Consider the following 22,399-nt stretch of genomic DNA (forward strand, 5'->3'; position numbering starts at 1 on the left):
TATAATTGGTAATAATACTATGTGGGAAAAATGAATGCTTTGAACAAAATATGAAATTGGAAAAATACCTGTGTTTTTTATATTGACATGAACTTGAATTTGATGCATGATATGACTAAAACCCTTATTGCAAAAACTAATCCACGTTAATTTTTGTGTTGCATGTTTGATGTAAAAAAACACATTATTTTAACTAACTAATCTATTCACACAATCAAATTCTATGCCTCATGGTTAAACACCTTTTTCGTAAGAACCAATTGTTGTTAATTTGTTAATTTTTGTGTTGCATGTTTGATGTAACAAAAATGAAACACATTATTTGATGTCAAGGCTTTGCAACCTAACAACACCAAACCCTTCTTGAGTTATCAATTTACGTGTTATTTTATACTCCTCTAGTCCTTAATATAAGACCCATTTAACTAATTTAATTAGATTAAAAAAGTTAGGTAAGTTAGTTAATTATAAGAAAAGTGACACATTTTTCCTAAAACACCATAATCATCTTTCTTAATACCCCATCTCCCTCTTCTATTTGATTATGGTTGAGGGAGTATCCATAGGGGTAATTTAGAGAACATTGGTAAATATGAGAAATGGGTCTTATATTTAGGACCAAAACTAACTCAACAATTGGGTCCTATATTAAGGACAGGAGGAGTACAATTTTTTTTTTGCAAAATTGTCAAATTAATATTTATTCAACACTTGTTTGTTTTTTAAAATTCGAACTCGTTTTAGTTTACATGTATCCAGCGTGAATACGATGCCGTTTCAACGTCACCCGTTGGCGGGAAAAGTTACCCGCTTTTATCATTGAAGCTGCTCAGTTTTAGGGTTCATGAGCAAAGCTTGCTCAAGAAAAAATTTTCCTTCCATTTTCGAGTTTAGAGAGGAAACGAAAAGATGCCGACGTACAAGATTCGGGGAATCGATGTAGAATTCCCTTTTGAGGCCTATGATTGTCAACTTGTTTACATGGAGAAAGTCATACAATCTCTCCAGGAGGTAGGTTCGGGACGACGGTTGCCACTCCCTTTTGATGCCTGAGAGTTCTTTTCCCTTTTTATGAAATAAAATTTGGTGGTCTGTTGTACAAAATGGGAATGTAATGAAGGGCCTGGGATAACATACCCGTTTTTAGACTATTTGTATGATATTGTCCAATGCTAGTACCTGGCATTGACGTTTAGTATGTGTGTTTAGTATGTGGCGCTCCTCAGGTAAGCTTAGGCGTGGAATGCAAGTTTTTTAAGAGAACTCGATCAATCAAGGGGGAAATCAGAAGGCTGCAAGTTCACTATGTTAACGATAACAGTGGTTTATTCAAAATCACTAGCTTCCCTGATTATTCTATTCCACATTCCTCTTGTCTTCCCTGCACTCTACAGGATAAAGCATCATTAGTGTTTATTCTTTTCACATTTTCCATTCACTGTCATGGGTATCATTAATTATTATTTACATTATTTACATGGTCTTTCAGGCCAAGACAAAACATCATACTGTATTCTGAGCCTTTCATTACACACGTAATTTTGTTTTCTGGCAGAAATGTAATGCATTATTGGAGAGTCCCACAGGAACTGGCAAAACACTTTGTCTTCTATGTGCTACATTAGCTTGGCGGAAGAGTCTGGGCAGTTTCTCAACTGGTGCAAATGTTAAGACCACTGAGAATTCTGAGGGCAAAGTAGACGTTTCATCTTCACAACCTAAGGCCTCAAACCTTCCTACTATCATATATTCTTCGCGCACTCACAGCCAGATCCGCCAAGTGATTCAAGAGTTGAAAAGAACATCATACAGGTCTACATGTTCACAATGGTCTAGTAGTGATTCAAAATTTGTTTGTGGACATATAGTTTGTTGATTGCGATCGCTGTAATGGTCCTGACACAAATATTTCTTATTGTCATAGCGTGTTTTGCGATCACTGTTGGTGTTCTGGTTCTGTAATTGTTCATGTAGGATGTTAAGTGTTATGGACGAAGTATGTTCTACTCTCTAGACCTTTTCCAGGAATTAAGAACTTGTTTGACATAAACTGTCTTGCTGACATGTAAATTCAACATCATAATATCTTCATGTAGTAATCCATTTTTCCCGTTGAATTGTTGAATGTGGTTTGGAGACGGAAACAGATTTGAGAGCTATAATGGGTGTTATTTGGTTTCTAGAAGGTTTCCCACATGAGCTTTGAGCTTATCTTCTCTTGTGATATAAAATGTGTTGGACATGACCTTATCTTTATTCATACAATGCAGGCCCAAAATGGTTGTTCTAGGATCTCGGGAGCAATTGTGCATTCATGATCAGGTGAGTCTACTTCGGGGAAGGACTCAAACAAATGCTTGCCATTTACTCTGCCGAAGGCGTGGCAAGAATGGCAAGCGTAGATGTAACCATAATGATCTTGTAATTGGTAATTTCTAATTCCAATTTTCTATGCGCCTGGGTACTTTTAATTTAAGTAATAGAATGTCTATTTTTGTGCATTTCAGTATGTTTTAACGCATTGGCATTTATCTTTGGACTAACCTGAGACTGTAATTTTGATCTTGTTCCAGAATACTCAAAGAATAACCCCCATCTTGGTGAGGAACCTATAGATATTGAAGATTTGGTGAACATTGGAAAAAGATTTGGGCCGTAGGTTCCTGCTGTTGTGCTTAATTCTGTTTTTTTCCCTCTATGAAATCAAGATATTGGAACTTGATTTTGATGTTACTTTGCTGCTTTTTTAATTTCTTTTTATCTTTCTTTTTTTTTCCCAATCAACTGAAATTGTCAAGTGCCTGGACTCTGGTGTGTTTCACATGGCTTGTCTTTACCTCAGGTGTCCTTACTACTTATCAAAAGAACTCCACAAGGCTGCTGATTTAGTATTTGCACCATACAACTATCTTATTGATCGTGGGTATAGAAAATCCCTGAATATTTCTTGGCACAATAGTATACTCATATTTGATGAAGCTCACAACCTGGTAAGAATATTATTGAGAAGGGAAATATGTTTCTTGTATTATTCACATTGAGAATGAGAAAATATATACACAAGGGAGGAGCCTAGGCATTAATGGCTCATTATTAGGAGATAATATCGTATCATATCTAATCTGATCCTATGCTATCATATCTGATTTCCTATACTAATTACAATGATATTTCATATCTTTACACTCCCCCTCAAGTTGGAGCATAGATGTCAATCATGCCCAACTTGTTACAAAGATAGTTAACCCGAACCCCATTTAAAGCTTTAGTGAGGAGGTCACCCAGCTGATCACTGGATCTCACATGTCCTGTTGAAATGAAGTTTTCCTTGAGCTTATCCCGAACAAAATGACAGTCAATCTCGATGTGTTTTGTGCGTTCATGGAACACCGAATTAGATGCTATGTGTAAAGCTGCTTTATTGTCACACCATAGTTTTGCTGGTAATGAGGTTTTAAGACCAACCTCCTTCAATAATTGATATATCCAGACTATCTCACACACAGATTGTGCCATAGCTCTATATTCTGCCTCTGCACTTGACCGTGGCACCACATTTTGCTTCTTGCTCCTCCAGGATACCAAGTTTCCTCCCACAAAAACGCAATATCCTGTAGTGGATCTTCTAGTGGCTTTTGAACCACCATGATCAGCATCACAAAAACACTCAATATCTGTGTGACCATGATTTCTGTATAATATCCCGCGGCCTGGGGACCCTTTCAAGTAATGAAGGCTTCCCATTGTCTGACAGTAGGTGAGACCATAAACTGGCTAAGTACACTGACTAGATAGGTGATATCAGGACGGGTCACAGTCAGATAATTCAATTTTCCAATCAATCTGCGATACCTTTCCGGATTCTCAAACGGTTTGCTCTTAGCAGCATCAATGGGATCCTCAACTGGTATGCTCCCATCAGCATCAAGCAATGGATTATAAACCATAGGAAAACTGTTTGGTGCAGCCCCCAGCTTCCCCGTTTCCTTTAACAGGTCGAGGACATACTTCCTCTGTGTCAATAGTATGCCTTTCTTACTTCTCAAGACCTCAATTCCGAGGAAGTACTTCAATGGACCCAGATCTTTTGTTTGAAAGTGAGAATTAAGAAAGGATTTGAGTGATGAGATTCCTGAGGAATTGCTCCCTGTAATCACAATATCGTCTACATACACAACTAATAGAATCATGCCGATGTCTGTTCTCTGATAGAACACAGAGTGATCACACTTGCTTTGACACATGCCAAATTTCTGCACAACAGTACTAAACCTGTCGAACCATGCTCGGGGACTCTGTTTCAGGCCATATAAGGATCTCTTGAGATGACATACTTTCCCACGCTCCCCCTGAGCAACAAAGCCTGGCGGTTGCTCCATGTAAACTTCCTCAAGAAGATCACCATGCAAGAAGGCATTTTTGATATCCAACTGATGGAGATCCCAGCCATAAGTGGCTGCCATAGAAATGAAGAGACGAACAGAGGAAAGTTTTGCGACAGGGGAGAAAGTCTCTGAATAATCTACACCATAGGTCTGAGCATAGCCTTTAGCAACCAAGCGAGCTTTAAGGCGATCAAGAGAACCATCAGCACGGGTTTTAGGGGTGAAGACCCATTTACACCCAATAGCCTTCTTCCCAGCTGGTAAATCAACTAAAGTCCAAGTGCCAGCCTGGTCAAGGGCCGCCATCTCCTCCTCCATAGCTGCACGCCAACCCGGGTGGGCCAAGGCTTCATGAAGGGTCTTAGGCACGGAGACAGAATCTAAGGAAGAAACAAAGGCACGAGAAACAGGGGAGAGGTGGTTATATGAAACAAATGAAGAAATAGGATGGGTGCAAGTACGTGTACCTTTGCGAAGAGCAATGGGCAAGTCAAGGGAAGGGTCTGGTTCAGGAACCGGAGGTGTCTCAGGTGTCGGCTCAGGATGCAAGATACTCAACTCAGGATCTGATGACGAAGCAGATAATGGAGGAGCAGAACCTGGTGCAGTAACAAGGGTTTCCTTTGAACGTCTTGTGTAAACATGAGACACAGGTGGTTGTGCAGGAGGCTGAGCAGGAGCCGGAACCGGAGGTGGTGGAGTTGACAGTGGGACAACAGGATATACTAGAAGGTCATCCTCTTCCGCAGAGGGAGGAGGTACAGGAGAAGTGGAAGGAGAAAAATATGGAACGGATTCCTGAAAGGTGACATCTGCAGAAACAAGATAACGATTAAGAGGAGGAGAGAAACATCGGTAGCCCTTTTGAACCCGAGAGTAACCAAGGAAGACACACTTAAGAGACTTTGGATCTAATTTAGAGACAGAGGGTCGCACATCTCGGACAAAGCAAACGCACCCGAAAATCCTAGGATCAATGGGAAACAAAGGTTTGGAAGGAAAAAGAGTAGTGTAGGGAATGGCACCATCAAGAACGGAAGAAGGCATGCGATTAATGAGGAAGCAAGCGGTGGAGACAGCATCAGCCCAGAAAGGTTTTGGAACCTTCATGTGAAACAAAAGTGCTCGTGCCACCTCGAGGAGGTGACGATTTTTACGTTCGGCAACACCATTTTGAGCTGGTGTATCAACACAAGAGGATTGATGGAGGATGCCATTTTGAAGCATGTAGGACTGGAATGAAGCAGAGAAGTATTCTTTGGCGTTATCACTTCGTAGGGTACCAATGGAAGAATTAAATTGATTCTTAATCTCAGCAGAGAAGGCACAAAAATGAGAAAATAATTCGGAACGATTTTTCATTAAATATAACCAAGTTGTTCGGGAATAATCATCAACAAACGTAACAAAGTATTTGAAACCAGCAGTTGACACAGTAGGACACGGACCCCAAACATCAGAATGAACTAACTCAAAAGGGGATGAAACCCGTTTATTGACTCGAGAGACTAACGGAAGACGATGATGTTTAGCAAACTGACACGACTCACAATCTAAAGATGACAAATATTGAAAATGAGGATAAATCCTTTTTAAAGAAGACAAAGACAAGTGACCCAAACGACAATGTGCTTCAAAGGGAGTGACACCACCGGTACAAGCTACTGCATGCGAACCCTGCTCGTCAAGGAAATAGTGTCCACCAGATTCATAGCCCCTACCAATAATCTTCTTCGTCAAAAGATCCTGTATCAAGCAATGATCAGGAAAGAGTGAGACCCAACAGTTTAATTGGCGAGTAAGTTTACTAGGGGAAAGCAGGTTAAATGCAAGGTCAGGGACATCTAGCACAGATGACAAGGGAATGGAAGGAGTAGGTTTAATAGTGCCAGATCCAACTACTCGGGAATGGGAGCCATTAGCAATAGTGATAGTTGAAGGATTGGCGTAAGAATTATAAGTGGAGAAAGATGGCGGTTACCTGTCATGTGGTCAGTAGCACCAGAATCTATGATCCATTTGGAGGAAGAAGAGACAAGAGCAGTAGCCTCATTACCTGTAGCAGCAGGAGCACTCACGGATGATGTGGAGGATTTTAATTGGGCATACTCATCAGCAGAGATCGTGACCGTGTCCTTAGCTAGCGTTGCCACATGTGCAGAATTATTACGTTGCTGCTTATTTTGCAGCTTACGACACGTACGCTTCGTATGGCCCGGTTCTTTGCAGTAGTAGCATATCACTCCACTCGACTCTGGAGTCGCTCCCCCTTGCCTTGAATTGCCACGGTTAGTCGTCCCACGACTATCATTTGGGCCTCGACTGATTAGTGCACTAACAGGAGCAGTGGTAGGCAGTGATGAAAGATTCTCGGTCCTCATTAGACGGGAGAACACCTCCTGAAGGGTAGGAATCTCAGATCCAGACAGAATTTGAGAGCGAACAGCCTCATACTCAGGCGGGAGACCAGTAAGGAAACTCATGATGGCCATGTGTTCTCGTTGAGCCTGTTGAGCCTTCAGATCAGTAGTTAAAGGCATTAGGACATTCAGTTCTTCATACATTCGTTTGAAGTCCATGAAGTAGGCCTTGAGAGGACGATCCTGCTTTTCTGCACGATAGAAAGCCTTGCAAACCTCATAAACACGAGAGATGTTGCCCTTCCCTGAGTATAAAAATTCTAAATAATTCATCAGTTCTTTAACAAATTCACAGTGAGTAACAGAGGGAATAATCTCACTGTCGATAGAGTTGCGGATTTGTAAGAACAGTCGTGCATCATCCCACAACCATGATTGACGAGAGTCATTTTTCGGGGGGTCGTCAGTTAAGTGACCCTCTTTCTCAATGCTTCGCAAGTAGATACGAATAGTCTTACTCCAATCCAGATAATTTGTCCAATTCAATTTGTGTTCAGTAATCTTAACGACTACTGGAACCACTTCAGAAGTAACTGTAGACTTAGTATCACCCATAAGGAATCAACAGAGAGGGTGAACAAAAAGAAAGGTTCAAATAGTGACAAAAAGGAAATGAGAAACCGCAAATAGTCACACCAGGGACCAACTAACAATCTCCAAACATAGCCTTGAAACAGATCAATGACCAGAGGCAAGAAAACAGATCTGAATCTCAAACAGAATGCAACAACGTTGCCTCACAAGACCCAAACACTCTGGATCATGACAAAGAGAGCGACCCAGATCTGAGACTCACCAGGGATGCGCCGGAAAATGGGATACGAAGTCAAAAAACCGCTCAGACGTCGGAAAACAGGGCGGCGCGTGGACGAACAGTGACGGCGCGTGAAGACTGTGGCGGCGCGTGAGGCTCACGCGCTGCTCGGACGGCGGCGATACTTCGGGGTTCGGCCGGTCGGAACCTCGCGATCCTCCCTGGCCGGCGCGTGCTCCGTTCAGAGGCCAAATAAAGAAGCCCTAATGATGGGCACGAATCTGGACGGCAGGAACAGTGTGTGTACGGCGCAGCAATGTTTAAACAGAGGGAAATTACTCTTATACAGACTGCTCTGATACCATATTGAGAAGGGAAATATGTTTCTTGTATTATTCACATTGAGAATGAGAAAATATATACACAAGGGAGGAGCCTAGGCATTAATGGCTCATTATTAGGAGATAATATCGTATCATATCTAATCTGATCCTATGCTATCATATCTGATTTCCTATACTAATTACAATGATATTTCATATCTTTACAAATATATATATGTATATAGAACAAATTTATGACTGGGCGGTCTGATTTTCTCCATAGATAGAACTCTGGAGTGTTTGTGCTACTTACAATATTTTTTTCTTGTGAAAAACTATTTGAATGTTTGTCCTATTGATGTGTTTACTTTCGCTGCCCACACATACAAAAGGAAGCCTAAAGAGACACATGAAAGTAGTAGGATGCCTTTTGTTGAGTCAGAAGGTTGACCTAGGAGTTGTTACCGTTTTGACGAAAGTTTATAGTTGCTGATAGCTGTTATTTTAGACTATTTTGGGGAACTGTGCGATGCACTCTTGTAATACTTAGAGACATGTTGTCCCTAGTTTTTTTGACTATGGCTTATCTGTTTTTTTGAGGGAGAGGGAGTGTACTGGCTGCTTGAAAGCCAGAGATTTGTGACTGGTTTGAGGCCTCATTTTGACATTGTAAAACTCTTCTTATCATAAGGGAGAGGTTCTTTGAATATTAATCACAGTTCTTGAGTATTTTTCTCTGTTTTTCCCTTTGAGCCGCATCACCTATCCTTACTAAATAATAAATGACTAATTTGATGTGATAATAACTAAATATGATAACTAATTTGAATAACTAAAAGATAATAACTAATTTAAAATCTAAACAACTAACTAAATATTTATCACATATTCTTACTGTCCTCGTCACTGCCATGCTCTGCAAAATATACTATTTATATGATTCAAATTTTCTTGTTGTTTGCTGACTTTCCATCTTTGTGCAGGAAAGCTTATGTGCTGATGCTGCCTCTTTTGACTTGCCTTCTTGGCTCCTAACAGCTTGCATTTCTGAGGCTCAAAGTTGTGTTGATCTTTGTATAGACAGAAGAGACAAATTAAATGATAAGTCACGGAATCCAGATGATTTTGCTATCCTTAAAGGTGAACTTGATTCCCATGTTCTAAATTTTTATCCAAATGCTTTGAGGATTACTTGCAATGTTTTTGCTGGCCTCTTTGTTAATACTTTATTACATTGTAGCACTACTTACAATACTCTTCTGTCTTGCAGCACTTCTACTAAAACTTGAAAAGCGAATTGCTGATGTACCTATTGAATCCAAGGAACTGGGATACACCAAACCTGGACCTTACATCTATGAATTTTTCTCTGATCTTAATATCACCCATAAGACAGCTTCTAAGCTTAAGCGTACAATTGAAGATGCTGGGGTCCTTCTGGAGGAAGATACTCAGCAGAAGGCAAGTAGCACCAATTTTAGGCTGGACAGTATAAGTGACATCATTGACATTGTTTTCAGGGATGAAGGCAATGCCCATGCGAAATACTATCGGGTAAGAATCTGGAATCACATGAAATTAGAGTTAGATCTCAGGTGGACTTGCTTGTCTCGTTGCTTTTTACATCATAGCTAATTTGTTTGTCTAGATTTGCCTTTTTTCCTCTATGATTTCTGATTTTAAAGCTGTTTTTTGGTACGTAAAAGGTTCATGTGAAGGAGGTTGATGCAAAAGCTGCTGATAGCGTTAAAGGTAATTTGGGATTTATAATAGTAGATTGTTGGGACTATGATATTTCTATTCAATGCTAGAACAGGCCACATGGCATCTTTATCTACTTGCATGACAAACATGTATATTTCCTTTTATAGTTGTGTGGATATGCTGGAGTCACACCCTTCTCCTTTTGGAGTGTTCGTAAATACAAGACATTGGGTTTATAGGAAAACTGGCCAATTTTAGAAAATTATTGACTCTGAAATTTCTTATTTCATTCAGGACAATAGTAGCTTTATATGAAGGGGTGTAGGCCGCGGAAGTTCAGCTAATCAGTTTCTACTAGGAAAGGAAACAAACAGCATAAATATAGATTAGATTTGTGATATAGGAACTGAATAAGGAAACAAAATCATTTGACTTCAGCTCATTAACCCGCAATGAACCATCGGGATTTTGGTCACTGAATGTCCATGAATCATGGCCCATTAACCAGCAAATATTCCATACGGTTCTTCCAAGACTCATGAGATTCCAAGGAGAAAAAATAAACAGAAGCCAAAAGGGAATCCCTTTTCTATAGTAGTATGGGTAGAACAAAAAGTTTGATCTGGTCTTTTGGGAAAATGACAGAAAAATATCTGTTGAATTTCAAAATGACAAATAGGTGATTTTGACAGATTTTTAGTAGTTAAACCATTACATATGTAGTCAAAACCATTACAGCAGTAGTTAGCATGACTATTTCTCTTTTTAAAATTCAACATGTATTTTTCTGTCATTTTTCCTTGGTCTTTTTATCCTCACTACATTACCTTTCTGTTTAAACTCTCTGAACTATAGTCTATAATACAATATAATAGATATAATCAAGGTTAGTTGTCCCTTTTGATGCTTTAAATTTTTTTTTTTCGTGAGCAAATTTGATGCTTTAAAGTTTAAACTCTCTGAACTGTAGTCCATAACCTTGTTATTGAAGATACTCTTTTCATTCTATGGACACTGAAAGTTGTTTCTCATAGAACAATGTGATGCTGCAAATGTAGATATTCCTTCAAGTTTCTGTTATGATGACTTCAAATTTCAATGCTGTAGGTAAGGCTTCAAGGGTCCTTAGTTGGTGGTGCTTTAATCCAGGACTAGCTATGGAAGCTTTTCCAAAGTTGGGCGTTGGCTCTGTTATATTGACTTCTGGCACATTATCTCCCATGGAATCTTTTGCTCAGGAGCTGAAAATGTAAGAATCATTTTTGTTAATTGTATTTTATCTGATAATATCATTATTGTCACAGTACTTAACAGAGTGGGTTTTGGACATTTCAGAGATTTTCCCATTCGACTAGAAAACCCACATGTAATAACCCCAAATCAGATTTGGGCTGGAGTTGTACCAGTTGGTCCTTCAGGGCGTACTTTTAACTCTTCCTATCGCACACGTGATTCTATGGAGTACAAGCAGGAGCTTGGTAATGCAATTGGTATGTGACATTATTTTTATGCTGAGTAGGTTGATTTAAGCCTTATGTGCTAATTGTCTTGCCATTTTGCAAGCACCTATCTTGTTAACAAGGGGAAAAATTCTGCATTGGAATCAGTATTAGTGACAGGAGCATCACATTCTTGTCATGGCTTAATCCTGCTTTTGTGATGAAGATTGTAGAATCTTGAGATAGAATGCATAATCTTGGCTATCCAGGATGCCTTGATTACTTTGTTGCCCAAAAATATGAAGATGCTACTTCAAAAAATGGGCAGAGGCTAAATATCCTTTGCTCTGTGTCCTTCTCTTGTCATTTGAGTTCCTGGTTCTGTCTTTTGGTACCATTGTGCAATGCTTTCTTCTTGCTTGTTGGGGTTGGTTCTTTCTTGTTTGTGCCTGCTGGGGATGGATGATTTTCAGTTCGGATGTGAGTTTATCTGCAGAAGAGAAAGTGAAGGCCAGCCATGGGTGCTAAATGTCTTCTCATGGAATGGAGTCTATTTCTCAATTCCGTGGTCAATTTTGTGGTTGTCGTGCCCAGTTTTAATGTGCCATCATTATCAGATGACATGGGGTCTCCAATGGTTGCTTAACTTTTTTCCCCTTGCGTAAAATGTATTATTGAATTTTGTCTATTTTGTGTTTGTGTTTGTTGTTTGATGGGTTCATTAGTATTAATTTTGATAGCTTTATACTTAGGCCATGTTTGGTAGGAGGGATTGATTTTGATGGAATGGGAATGGTAATAGGATTGGGAATGGCAATGGTAATGGGATTGGGAATGGGGTTTTTATTTTATGTTTGGTAGGAGGTAATGTGTGGAAGGAATACATGTATTTATTTTATTTATAATAAGATATATAAAATTAAAAGACTATAATACCCCTCGGTATCTTGGAGCTTAGGACTCCAACCTTATACACTCCTCTTCTAATAAAAAGGAAACCACCTAATCATATATATTGTTTTAAAAATAAATACATTAAATTTTTACTCATTTTACAATAATAAATAAATAAATAATAGATTAAAGAAATGGCTTCCTATCGTATCCCAACAAATTTATATGCAAAAAAAAAAAGTAATAAAAAAAAGTCAATGCTTCCTTAAAATTTATCCCGATGAATTATTAATAATTTCTTAAAATTATAAAATTTTTATTAGAAAAATTTATCACTAGGTCCTTAAAATTATAATTTTCTTAAAACTTAGTAATGCGTTTTGAAGTTAATAATATGTAAGATCAAAAGATAAGAAGCAAATGACAGTTTTTACTATAATTTCCTGTAATATAAGTTCAAGTAAGATAATCCATATCTCACTTCAAACAGTTATCAAAATATTCCTATCTGAAACAAAATATTTCAAGTCCGTAACCAAATATTCCTGTCTGAAATAAAATATTTCAAGCCTGTAACAAAATATATATTTTGTCTTAACATTATTGTAATATAGGTATTTGTGTCTTTTATGTGTTTTAGTCCCACGATTCAAATGCATTACCAGGGGGAAGGTAGGATTGTATAATCCCACCAATGTGGCATTGCTCAATCCTGGTAATCTTTAATCCCTCCTACCAAACATGACAAAATCACCCAATCCCTCCTCCAATCCCATGCCCTCCCCCTCAATCCCTCCTACCAAACGTGGCCTTAGTGTTTAAAACTATTTTGCCCCTTTTCTGTTCCTTCATGAGATCTTAATTTTGATGACCTTGGATATGGGCATTAGAAGCCTGATGATTATTACTGATTGTTCATAATCTAATCATAGTGTTTTATGTTTTAGTCAATTTGGCTCGAATTGTTCCTGATGGACTGCTTGTATTCTTCCCATCTTATTACCTTTTGGACCAATGCATTGGGTGCTGGAAAAACATGGTAAGATTGTTAAATCAATAATGAAGGTGCAAAATCTTTTTGCTCTCAACTCATGTATTTTGTTTTACCTTTCAGACCAATGGAAATTCAACATCAATATGGGAGAGAATTTGCAAACATAAGAAACCTGTCATAGAACCCAGGCAATCTTCCTTGTTTTCCCTATCAATTGAGGTGACAATTACACTTAATAAAGTGAAAAACATTCTTCCGCAATTAATATCTAAATACATCTTTTTCTAAAGATGAAGCTAAATGACATTTCGGGCAGGATTACGTATCTAAGCTGAAAGACACATCTGCATCTGGAGCAGTATTTTTCGCTGTTTGTCGTGGCAAGGTATCTATTGATGCTGACTATTGAAGAAAAATGAGTGTGCTAGACTTGTATTATGTTTAGATTGATAAAAATTGCAATGTGTTTGGTTTTAAAGTTGACTTTTGAACTGACAGATTTACCATGAAGGTTTAATTTGGAGTTCCTGCATTCGCAACCCAAGTTTGGACTTTTAAGTCTTAATGTGATAGAAGCTTTCTAAGGCTCTTAAGTCTTAACATTCGCACTGATAATTTTTTAATTGCTTGAACTGACTGAATATTGCAACTTGCAAGAAACCCTTTGTAGATTACCTGAGACGATGACCAACTGGTGGTGGTTTTTACAATTTTATTGGTACTTGAGATTAATGAAAATCTCTTGATTTAGGTACCTATAATCATTGGAGATTTTCTGAATATCCTGTATTGATGATGTACAGAGAAATAGGATTTAGTTGCAAGAGATGGAGGTTTAGGGCAAGCAAACCATTCTATTTTTTTTTTGGCTAAATGTCCATTTCATGTGACACAGGCTCGATGTGCTGATTATATTAAATTCTTGAGTCTATGAACGAGAAGAAAACAAAAACAAAAACATAGCATGCGTTGTTCACTTTTTATTAGTTTTAATCTCTTTGCATGTGCAATCTAGAATAGGAGGATGTCTAGTAGTCGCTTCTTTTATTTCTTTCTTTCTTTCCTTCCTTTGCTCCTTCCAATATTGGTTACAAGTCTCGCTTCTTTTCTACACAAATCTGATTTGCAATGCATCTTAGTTTTTGGAAAAATACTTGAAGATTGTGAATGGATTCCTTTATGTTAGTCCAATGACGACGAGAATAACAAGTTTTATCCCACTAAGTGTGTCAGCTATAGTTACATGATACCATTAGACTCTATCAATAACCAACTTTTTAGATGTATTATTCACCAATGGATCCCCTTCTATAGCTTCTTTAAGTATCCTTCATGACATGTCAATCTTTATGACGAGGATACTTCATCATGGACTAAATTGCAAATTGTTGTCTTTAGTATTTACATGACACACTATTGTTGTGTGCGGTTCTATGCAAGGCATGCATCTTGTGATATAGAAGTCCTCACAATCTTGCATCTCATTATGTAGTTTATTAACTTGTGCTGCCATATATCATGAACATTATAGAAGTCCAGTTGTTTTGATTCTGGTAAAAGAAAAGGACAGAAATGCCAAGATGTACATTTACTTGTACATACTACCAAGCTGCCTTGATTAGCATGTCTTGCTTGCTTGGGTGACTTTAATGTTCGTTTATGCTAGTATATAGAAGTTAATTGTTGTTAATTATATAGGTAAGTGAAGGATTAGATTTTGCAGACCATGCTGGAAGAGCTGTGATGATAATTGGTATGCCATTTGCCACAAGTAATGATCCTAAGGTTTGTTTCTTTTAACCCTCCCACCTTTATTATTGCTGAGACTTATTGTCTTACAAGTTGCTGTTATTGATTTAGCTAACTTTCTGTATGGCCTTATGCTTTGACTCACCCATTTTAACATAATAGCTTTTGTTATGATTGCCACGAGGTTATATGCCATTCATTTTTTGTTTCATTTTAGAAGTGGTCCACATTTCTTTAAAAGTTTTTGTAACATTATCCCTCAAATGTAACTTCACTTGCCTTTTACTTTTGGAGTCCAATTATCATTTGAGTCTAACTCTTTGTTTGAACTTGTGATTTTGAGTCTCAGTGGCCTCAGGTCACAACTTTCATTTTTCTTCATGGCCAAAGCTTGTACTGGTGAACCTTTGAGGCCTCAGGTCTAACAGTTTTTCCAGGGGTCTTGAATCTTGTGCTGTGAGGCCTTTTTTTTCGTTTTGTTATGTGGGATCCCTTGTTGTCATTACTCTCTATCCTTAAAAATGGAAATGGATGGAATGGAAAAATAATTTTGATGGAAAATGATCATCGTGCCATTACTTCAATGGGGCCAAAAGTTGGGGGTTTAAATTTACACTTGCTTTTTTTAGTTGTAGAGTAAATAACTGTTCTTCATTAGTTGAAATAGTAGCTAACATTGCAATTTGTGAGGCCAGTATGTCTGGTAGCCGACCATCTCAATGGGTCCAGTTCTTGGCTACTCTGGCTATGGGGTTGAACTCAACCAGAACCTCGGTTAGTTCCAGGTTCATCTGGTCAAATGAGCCAGTTCAGGGTCGTTTTAAGATCAGTGCTTTATACATGACCTTATGTTTCGAAACCTGCTGAAAATTAATTTCTGAGCCCCAGGTTTTATTTTCGAATTTTCAAACTTGAAAATACACACCTGTTAATTAATTACCCCTCAATTGCCCTTGTAATAGACAGAAAGCAATCGCATGACAGTCATTTCTAATTTATAGGAATCAATACTCTTTTTTTTGGCCAACTTGTAGCAATCAACAATTGCAAAAAGGTATTTATTGAATTAAATAATATGCAGGTTCGTTTAAAGCGAGAGTATTTGGATCAACAATCCCAAACCCAAGGAGAATTGTGTAAGGTAATGTTAGCATGACTTGATAAATATAATAATATTTTCCCCTTTGTACTTTGTATTATATTTGCTCATTTTTTATCAGGTTTTAACTGGAGAAGAGTGGTATAATCAGCAAGCTTCGCGTGCAGTGAATCAGGCTGTTGGCCGTGTAATTCGTCACCGCCATGACTATGGAGCAATTATCCTTTGTGATGAAAGGTTTTTGCCATTTTTCTAATTTAAATTTCTCTAAAATGCGTATCTTGGCAGTAAACTAGACTATGATTAGCTTTTATTTCTTGAGGTGTTACTTGGGAAAAAATAATCTAATTCCATTTTTCACTTTTTCTTGAGTGTCAACAGGTTGACATTCTAAGATACTGATTTCTTCCGAAACATCTACCTCATACTTTCTTTGAGATCACCACCCTAGTCTGAGTGAGCTACCTTGAATATATTCCTTTGAAAAATAATTTCATAATAAAAAATATTTTTAAAAAATTATGAATACTTAATAATAATAATTATACATAATTTTTAGTTAAGAAATCAATTTGAAATTTTACACAATTAAAAGAAAATTATATTAGAAAGTCTCGAGTTAATTTGTTACATAAAATATATCAAGGAAAAAAAGCCTTACGAAATCAAACAATGTTTATAAAATCCTTTTTTTTTAAAAAAAGAACTACATGTTTGTACAGGGTTGGGCTTGGGCTGGGCAGACAACATGTCCGCAGCCTGACCTGTTTGCCTGCGGCATGATGGGAAGCACTGAGCCTACGAGGCTACCTGGTTTTGTGAACATCCCTAGTTGAGGGCAGCAATAGACAATAAATGGATGTGATTTGTGCCACTGGGGAAAAAGTATCGCCCTAACTAAGCTAGGGATTTTGAAACCTTGGAAACAACAACAGACTTACCATTGACAACCAACAACAGACTTACCGTTGGGTGAAGGACAAGCCCAAATACCATTGGACTGCATGGTCTTAAAGAGATGGAGATTGAGAGATACAAGCTGTGGGATTGCTATTCTGTGTGATAGCGGCAATGGCAAGAGACTTGGATGCTTGATAGTGAAAGAAAGCTAAGCTCCTCCCAAATTTTCAAAAGCAGTTATGGGAGTTCCTGAAAATAGAGAAGAAGAGCATCCACTTTGTGGGGCAAGGAGGGTACAATAAAGTTGAATATAATGTATTAGATAAAGAGACCTTTGGGGAAAGAAATGGCCTTACAAGCACTGAATAGAGGCTGACAACCACGAAATAGGGCTGGACAACAATGAAAAATCACTAAATAGCACAAATAAAGCCGACCAGTGAGTTTGGAGAGTTGGTTTAGATAAATTGGAGGTTCCTAACTAGAACTGAAACTTTAGGCGACAGAAGAGATGGTTTGCATGCAGATGGCTAGATGTGTAGATTTTTGGTTGCGACTTGTGGGAGGGTTGTTAGAACTTAAGTAGACATCAAATGATTTGTTGATGATGTTTGAGGATGATGGCGGGGGCTTGTTGTCCAAGATAAGTGATGCACAGTAGTTTGAATGGGGAACAACTCCAAGAAGCGTTGTAGGGCAAGGGAAATAAAAGGATCAATGATTGCAGTGATGCAGTTACTTGAGGTTCTAATACCATGAAGAAAACAATGTGGTCAGTAAGTACAGACCTGAATGAGCCTGTTATTTATATTAAGGATACGAAAACAAAATATCAATGACTAATAATTACATGATAATCTCTATAGTCTCCCTAATCATTTACAATATTATAATCAATACTAATTATTTATAGTGATCAATCATAATCACCAACAAATCATTGACACAATCAGCATCCTATTTAATTGATTTAATCTGTTCTAATTAAATAGTTATAAATTCATGGTTGGTTGTAGGTCTAAAACCCTGTACAAGAGAATTTTGTAGTCTTGGAATACTACAGTCTTGTTTATTTTCTTTTTAAAATCTCCAACCTTTTTATGATATGACGCTTGTGATTTTTAGCTTCACTTGTGCCTCTGTGTTTTACTGATTGGTCTTTATTTATAGGTTTGCATATCCACACCGTCAATCTCAAGTCTCACGTTGGATACAGCCTCACATCAAGGTGCAATATTTTTTTATAATGGAGTCATCTTTTGGATTAAAAGTTCTCATACTTATTTATATTCTTGCAGTGTTTCTCAAAATTTGGAGAAGTAGTTTTTACCTTAACTCGATTTTTCCGTGATGGAGGAAGTCGCGGCCCTACAAAGCTGTCATTATTAGAAGCCGAAAATGGGGGTCAGTATGGTCTGGTATTGTGTTCTTTATCTTTTTATCGTTTGGGGCCTGGCCGTTCACACTTTTTTTTCTATCATATTATGGAAAACTTGGTCTTCTCTTTTTTCAAATAAGTTGTAGTGAGGAAGTGTATGCTTTAAAGGTTTTTCTACTATGAAACGGCAGTCACATGTTGAAATATGAATTTTTCTTATATATGAAATGAATATGGACTGCTATTTTCACAGTCATGATTCAATAAACCTCCAGTTACAGGGAAGAAAACTGGGGGGTTGAGGGGTTAGTTGTGTAGGCTCTGCTGTTTGTTGGGTGCTGCCATATTTAAGGTAGACAATATTTAAAAAGAAAAAAAGAAAAAAGAAAAAAAGTTAATTATGAAAATAAAATACTGATGCTGCCGCTGGTTCTAATGGTGAATTTGTTTGGCAATCCATTTAATTGGATATACTTAAATTTCTTAGATGATGATACATTCACCTTTGCTGACCACACATATAAACGGCAATCTGGAGGAATAATGGAAAACGGAAAGGCATCTTTTGTTGGGACAGAGGTTTGACTTGGTGTTCCTACCTTTTTGGAGTAAAACTCTAGGTGGCTATAGGTTTGCTGTTGGCTGTTAGCTTTTACTTTAGGGTTATTTTGGCGACTGTGCCGTATGCTTTTTGTAATATGAAAGACGTTGGAGTCTCTAGGGTTGGCATGGATCATTTTTGAGTGTTGAAAGCGTGAGGAGGGGACTGGCCTCTCGAAAGCCAGAGGATTGTAAACAGGGAGTGTGTCTCTGTTATTTGTCACTGTATTGCTTCTCCTGTTACAATAGAGAAGCCTATTTTGAATATTAATCAAAGTCCTACAGCATTTTTCAGTTGTCTCATCTCTGGGTTATATCAGATAATTAGTGATCGAAAATACATAGTTGTGACTTTCAGCTGCAAGTCACTTGCTGTCGTTTATCTAAGAGCAGTCTTCTGATTCCATTTCTGCAGTCTCCATAATTATTTCAAATCTGAATCTCTAGCAAAAGAGCAGTCTTTCTTTGATTTCTTTTTTTTTGAACTTTGATTTTTTTGTTTTTTAGACCAACATTTTGAACTTTGATTGAAATAGATAATCCATCCTTATACAGGGAATTTCGCAGAAAAGTCATCAGAGCACTGCCCGGACAAATTTTGCCTGGAACAACTTGTCTCTCCTCCTGTAAGTTCTTGACTGTGCATTATGACTATACTCATCTTTATTTGAAATTACTGATTTCCAGTAATGTTTCTCTTTAGCTTCTTAATGATTGTCTATGCAGACTACGTCAGTGACTCAAAATATCTCTTCGAAAGCATTGCCTTCACTTGGTGTTAAAGAAGTCTGTGTTCTGAATCTTGAGGAAATTATGCCTGCTAATCGTGCTGCTCTGGCTTTTAACAACTGCAAGATTAAAGGCTGTAAGAATTCAAGGGACATATGTATTGATGTTTCACAAGGGAGGGAGATTTCATCAGGAGTCGATGAAGTAATTGATTTGGCTGGTGGTGCTCAACATGCCAAAAAAGTAAAGGATATAGAGACAGCACCTGCCACCAAGAAGCGTAGATTTATAAGTGGAGAGTATGACTTGATGCAACATAGTGAACGCTCCGATGAGCATACACGTGGTAATAATATATATTATGAATCAGATTGATCTTATTTCACTTATCAATGAAGCGAATTGTGGGAACTTACTTGCTTTTGAACATAGTACGTCAAAATGCTCAAAGTGGTGTGGAACTGCTGCATAAAGATAATCCCCCCCAAGTTAGGAGTAGGAATGTTGACCTCCTTACACAAAAAGACAATCGTGCTCCCGATTCTGGACCTCCTGCAGATGAGGAAACCCGGGGATCAGCGTTCCTTGTTCAGGTATGACCTTCGATGCTGGGAACACTGGTCTGCCTACACGCATGAGTGGTGCGGAATGTAGTATTTGGTACCGATAGAAAATTCGTGATGAACTGTTGCAATCATGCATGATGCAAGAGGATAAATTAAACCTGGGATTCCTTATCAAAGAAAAAAATTTGAAATGTGGTCTAATATTGGCATGTGGTCACATTCATTTATTTGATAACCTGCTTCATTGGTATGATTTATTGAGATGTTTAGCTGCAGAGGCCCGACAAGTGAAATAAGTCATATTATCTAAATGTTATTCTTTTTAGACAATTTCAGTCCTAGGTCAAGATCAGAATTTGGACTTCGATGCTATGTCTGAGTTTTTATTCTCTCATTTCAACGTTGCTTCTGATTAAGGGTTTAGAGTTAGTAGAAAGTGTTACTGCTTATAGGATTGGGACTGTTTTACAGATCCGTGTAGGATAAGTTCCATGGATGGCGTTTATGTGATAAAATAAGCAGAGCCAAGTAAAATTGGGAGAATGACAACCATAATATATTAAATGAAAATTTTTCTTTACTTGAAATAAATTAATACATACTACATTTGATATTATAGGTGGGAACTCTAACAAATCGTTTGTTTTAATGATGGCTTGCAGGTTAGGGAGAAGCTCAGTGGTGCAGAGTATAAAGACTTTGTGAGCTATATGAAAGCTCTTAAGACCAAAGCCATGATGATGAGTGAAGTTTTGCAGTCCATATGCGGGTTGTTCTCTGGACCTGAGAGGCTACCGCTCCTTAAAAGGTATTAAGCGATGTCTTAAGTTCTGATTATTAAGCCTTGTTCTTCTACAAGAATAGGGGCCTCATTACATGATGCTTTGTGTAAGAAGAAAATTGAAATTGCTGATTTTCTGACATCACCTCCACCTGCGTCTTTGCATTCCTCTTTTCAACAGGTTCAAGGATTACATTCCTGCAAAATACCATTCTCTGTATGAGCAGTATGTTGAAGAAAACAACTAAAAACTTATAGGCTGAATGGAAGATGCACTCTTAATGAGAATCTTTCAGCTTGAACACAGGTGCTTGGCACCTCTGGTTGGATATACGTTCAAGGATGTGAATAGGAATGAATGAAAATAAAAGTCATGCAAAAGGCTGGGGTAGCTGCTAGATGGGGACTAAATTAAAATGCTTTTCATACATGATCGAAGTTTCTCTTGATATTGGCATTCCATAATTGTTATTGTGGGAACGGTCCCACCGATGTCTGCTCCGGGAGAATTAAGTCAAGCTCCAAACTGTGGTGGCAACTTCGGAGGGTACAGGCACTATTTGGAGTATATGCAATGCAAGAGCGTTTATACAAGACCGCCAAAAAAAAAAAAAGCCGAGTGTTTAAAGGAATGATTCTTGTGGGGATTTTGATGATCGAATTGGTCTGCTGAGGAAAATTATCAGGTGTGAATAGTTGAAAAAAGTAGACGCTAAATCCAAATATTGGTGAAGCAGGAATTTTTGAAGAGCTGGAGCAACATGATTCAGAACAAGTCCCTATATTACCTGTCTCATTTTTGCCAAATATTTGAGATTGAACAGTGCATCTCATGGTAGGTGTTTTAACTTGTTTTATGGAGGATCTTTCGCATGTCACGAGAGATAAGTCAAACTTGGATTTTTATGGATATAATTTTCCAGTTCATTGTCAATCTTTGGATACTGAGAGATGAATTGTAGGGGAAAGGACCAACCTCCTGTTCTTTTACTCTCTTCAGGTCCAGAAAGCATTTTAAATTTAATTCGAACTTTTATTTTTAAATTGATAATGAAAACTTTTATTGTTTTTTAAATTTTATCCGAATTTTTCAAAACATTGTTTTGCGAAAAGAGCCGGGAACGTGAGGGCTGGTTTTATGCCCTGTTTGGCATGCTAGAGTAGGTCAAAATGGAAGTAGAATTCTGAAAACCCCATTTCCACCCCGCTTTCTTTCCAATTTCTACATCCTTTAAAAGCGGGGCATCGAGTTTTGACCAGCATGATAAGAAATCAATCTCTCTCGTATTCCCAACATGCGCAGCATAATGAAAGCATTTACTAGTTAATGGAGATCAACACATGAAGCATTGGTCCCAATTGCACGGTCAATTTGATGGACAAGAAGATATTAGCAAGGGAAAATCGTAAATAAAGATCATGGAATATGAGAAATTACAAATAGCGACCCATTACAATATCATTATGGGCTTTGACAATAATAGTATAGCTTTTGATAATAATTTTAATAAATAAGTCCTTATCTATAATTTTTCAAATTTCACAGTCTTTATTTGTGATTTTTTCTATTATTAATTGAAGAAGTCTACTTATTTATAATCCTTAATGAGAATTGTATGAAATGATCAAGGAAAAAGAACATTGTAAAATCAATCCTCTTGTACTACCTATGGTCCTAACATAA

General features: G+C 37.7%; 1 protein-coding gene across 4 annotated transcripts; it reads left to right on the forward strand.

The window, feature by feature from the left end:
* Positions 1-874: 874 nt before the first annotated feature.
* On the forward strand, positions 875-21,388 carry LOC114715397 (regulator of telomere elongation helicase 1 homolog). Of its 4 annotated transcripts, XM_028900235.1 has the most exons (23): positions 875-1,011; positions 1,556-1,812; positions 2,271-2,428; positions 2,574-2,655; positions 2,843-2,990; positions 8,866-9,022; positions 9,153-9,436; positions 9,589-9,634; positions 10,694-10,835; positions 10,922-11,076; positions 12,867-12,958; positions 13,034-13,132; positions 13,230-13,298; positions 14,612-14,698; positions 15,744-15,803; positions 15,883-15,998; positions 17,832-17,889; positions 17,960-18,065; positions 19,195-19,265; positions 19,366-19,714; positions 19,801-19,961; positions 20,597-20,742; positions 20,897-21,388. In XM_028900235.1, exons 1-23 carry the CDS (start codon positions 910-912, stop codon positions 20,961-20,963), a joined length of 3,012 nt encoding a protein of 1,003 aa, XP_028756068.1. In that variant the 5' UTR covers positions 875-909; the 3' UTR covers positions 20,964-21,388. The 4 variants fall into 4 exon arrangements, with proteins under 4 accessions (XP_028756068.1, XP_028756069.1, XP_028756071.1 ...); XM_028900236.1 differs by lacking the exons at positions 19,801-19,961; positions 20,597-20,742; positions 20,897-21,388 and having other exon boundaries at positions 17,960-18,079; positions 19,343-19,510; XM_028900238.1 differs by lacking the exons at positions 19,801-19,961; positions 20,597-20,742; positions 20,897-21,388 and having other exon boundaries at positions 17,960-18,079; positions 19,366-19,498.
* The last annotated feature ends 1,011 nt before the right edge of the window (positions 21,389-22,399 follow it).

Source organism: Neltuma alba, unplaced genomic scaffold (assembly GCF_004799145.2).
Source record: "Neltuma alba isolate B1F8T4 unplaced genomic scaffold, ASM479914v2 tig00011591_pilon, whole genome shotgun sequence".
Lineage (NCBI taxonomy): Eukaryota > Viridiplantae > Streptophyta > Magnoliopsida > Fabales > Fabaceae > Neltuma > Neltuma alba.

Excerpts from the sequence above, each read along its gene's own strand:
- LOC114715397 (XM_028900235.1), top strand. The coding sequence starts at position 910 with ATGCCGACGTACAAGATTCGGGGAATCGATGTAGAATTCCCTTTTGAG. Across the intron at positions 14,699-15,743 it reads CCACAAGTAATGATCCTAAG|GTTCGTTTAAAGCGAGAGTA; the intron begins GTTTGTTTCTTT and ends AATAATATGCAG. Across the intron at positions 20,743-20,896 it reads AGGCTACCGCTCCTTAAAAG|GTTCAAGGATTACATTCCTG; the intron begins GTATTAAGCGAT and ends TCTTTTCAACAG.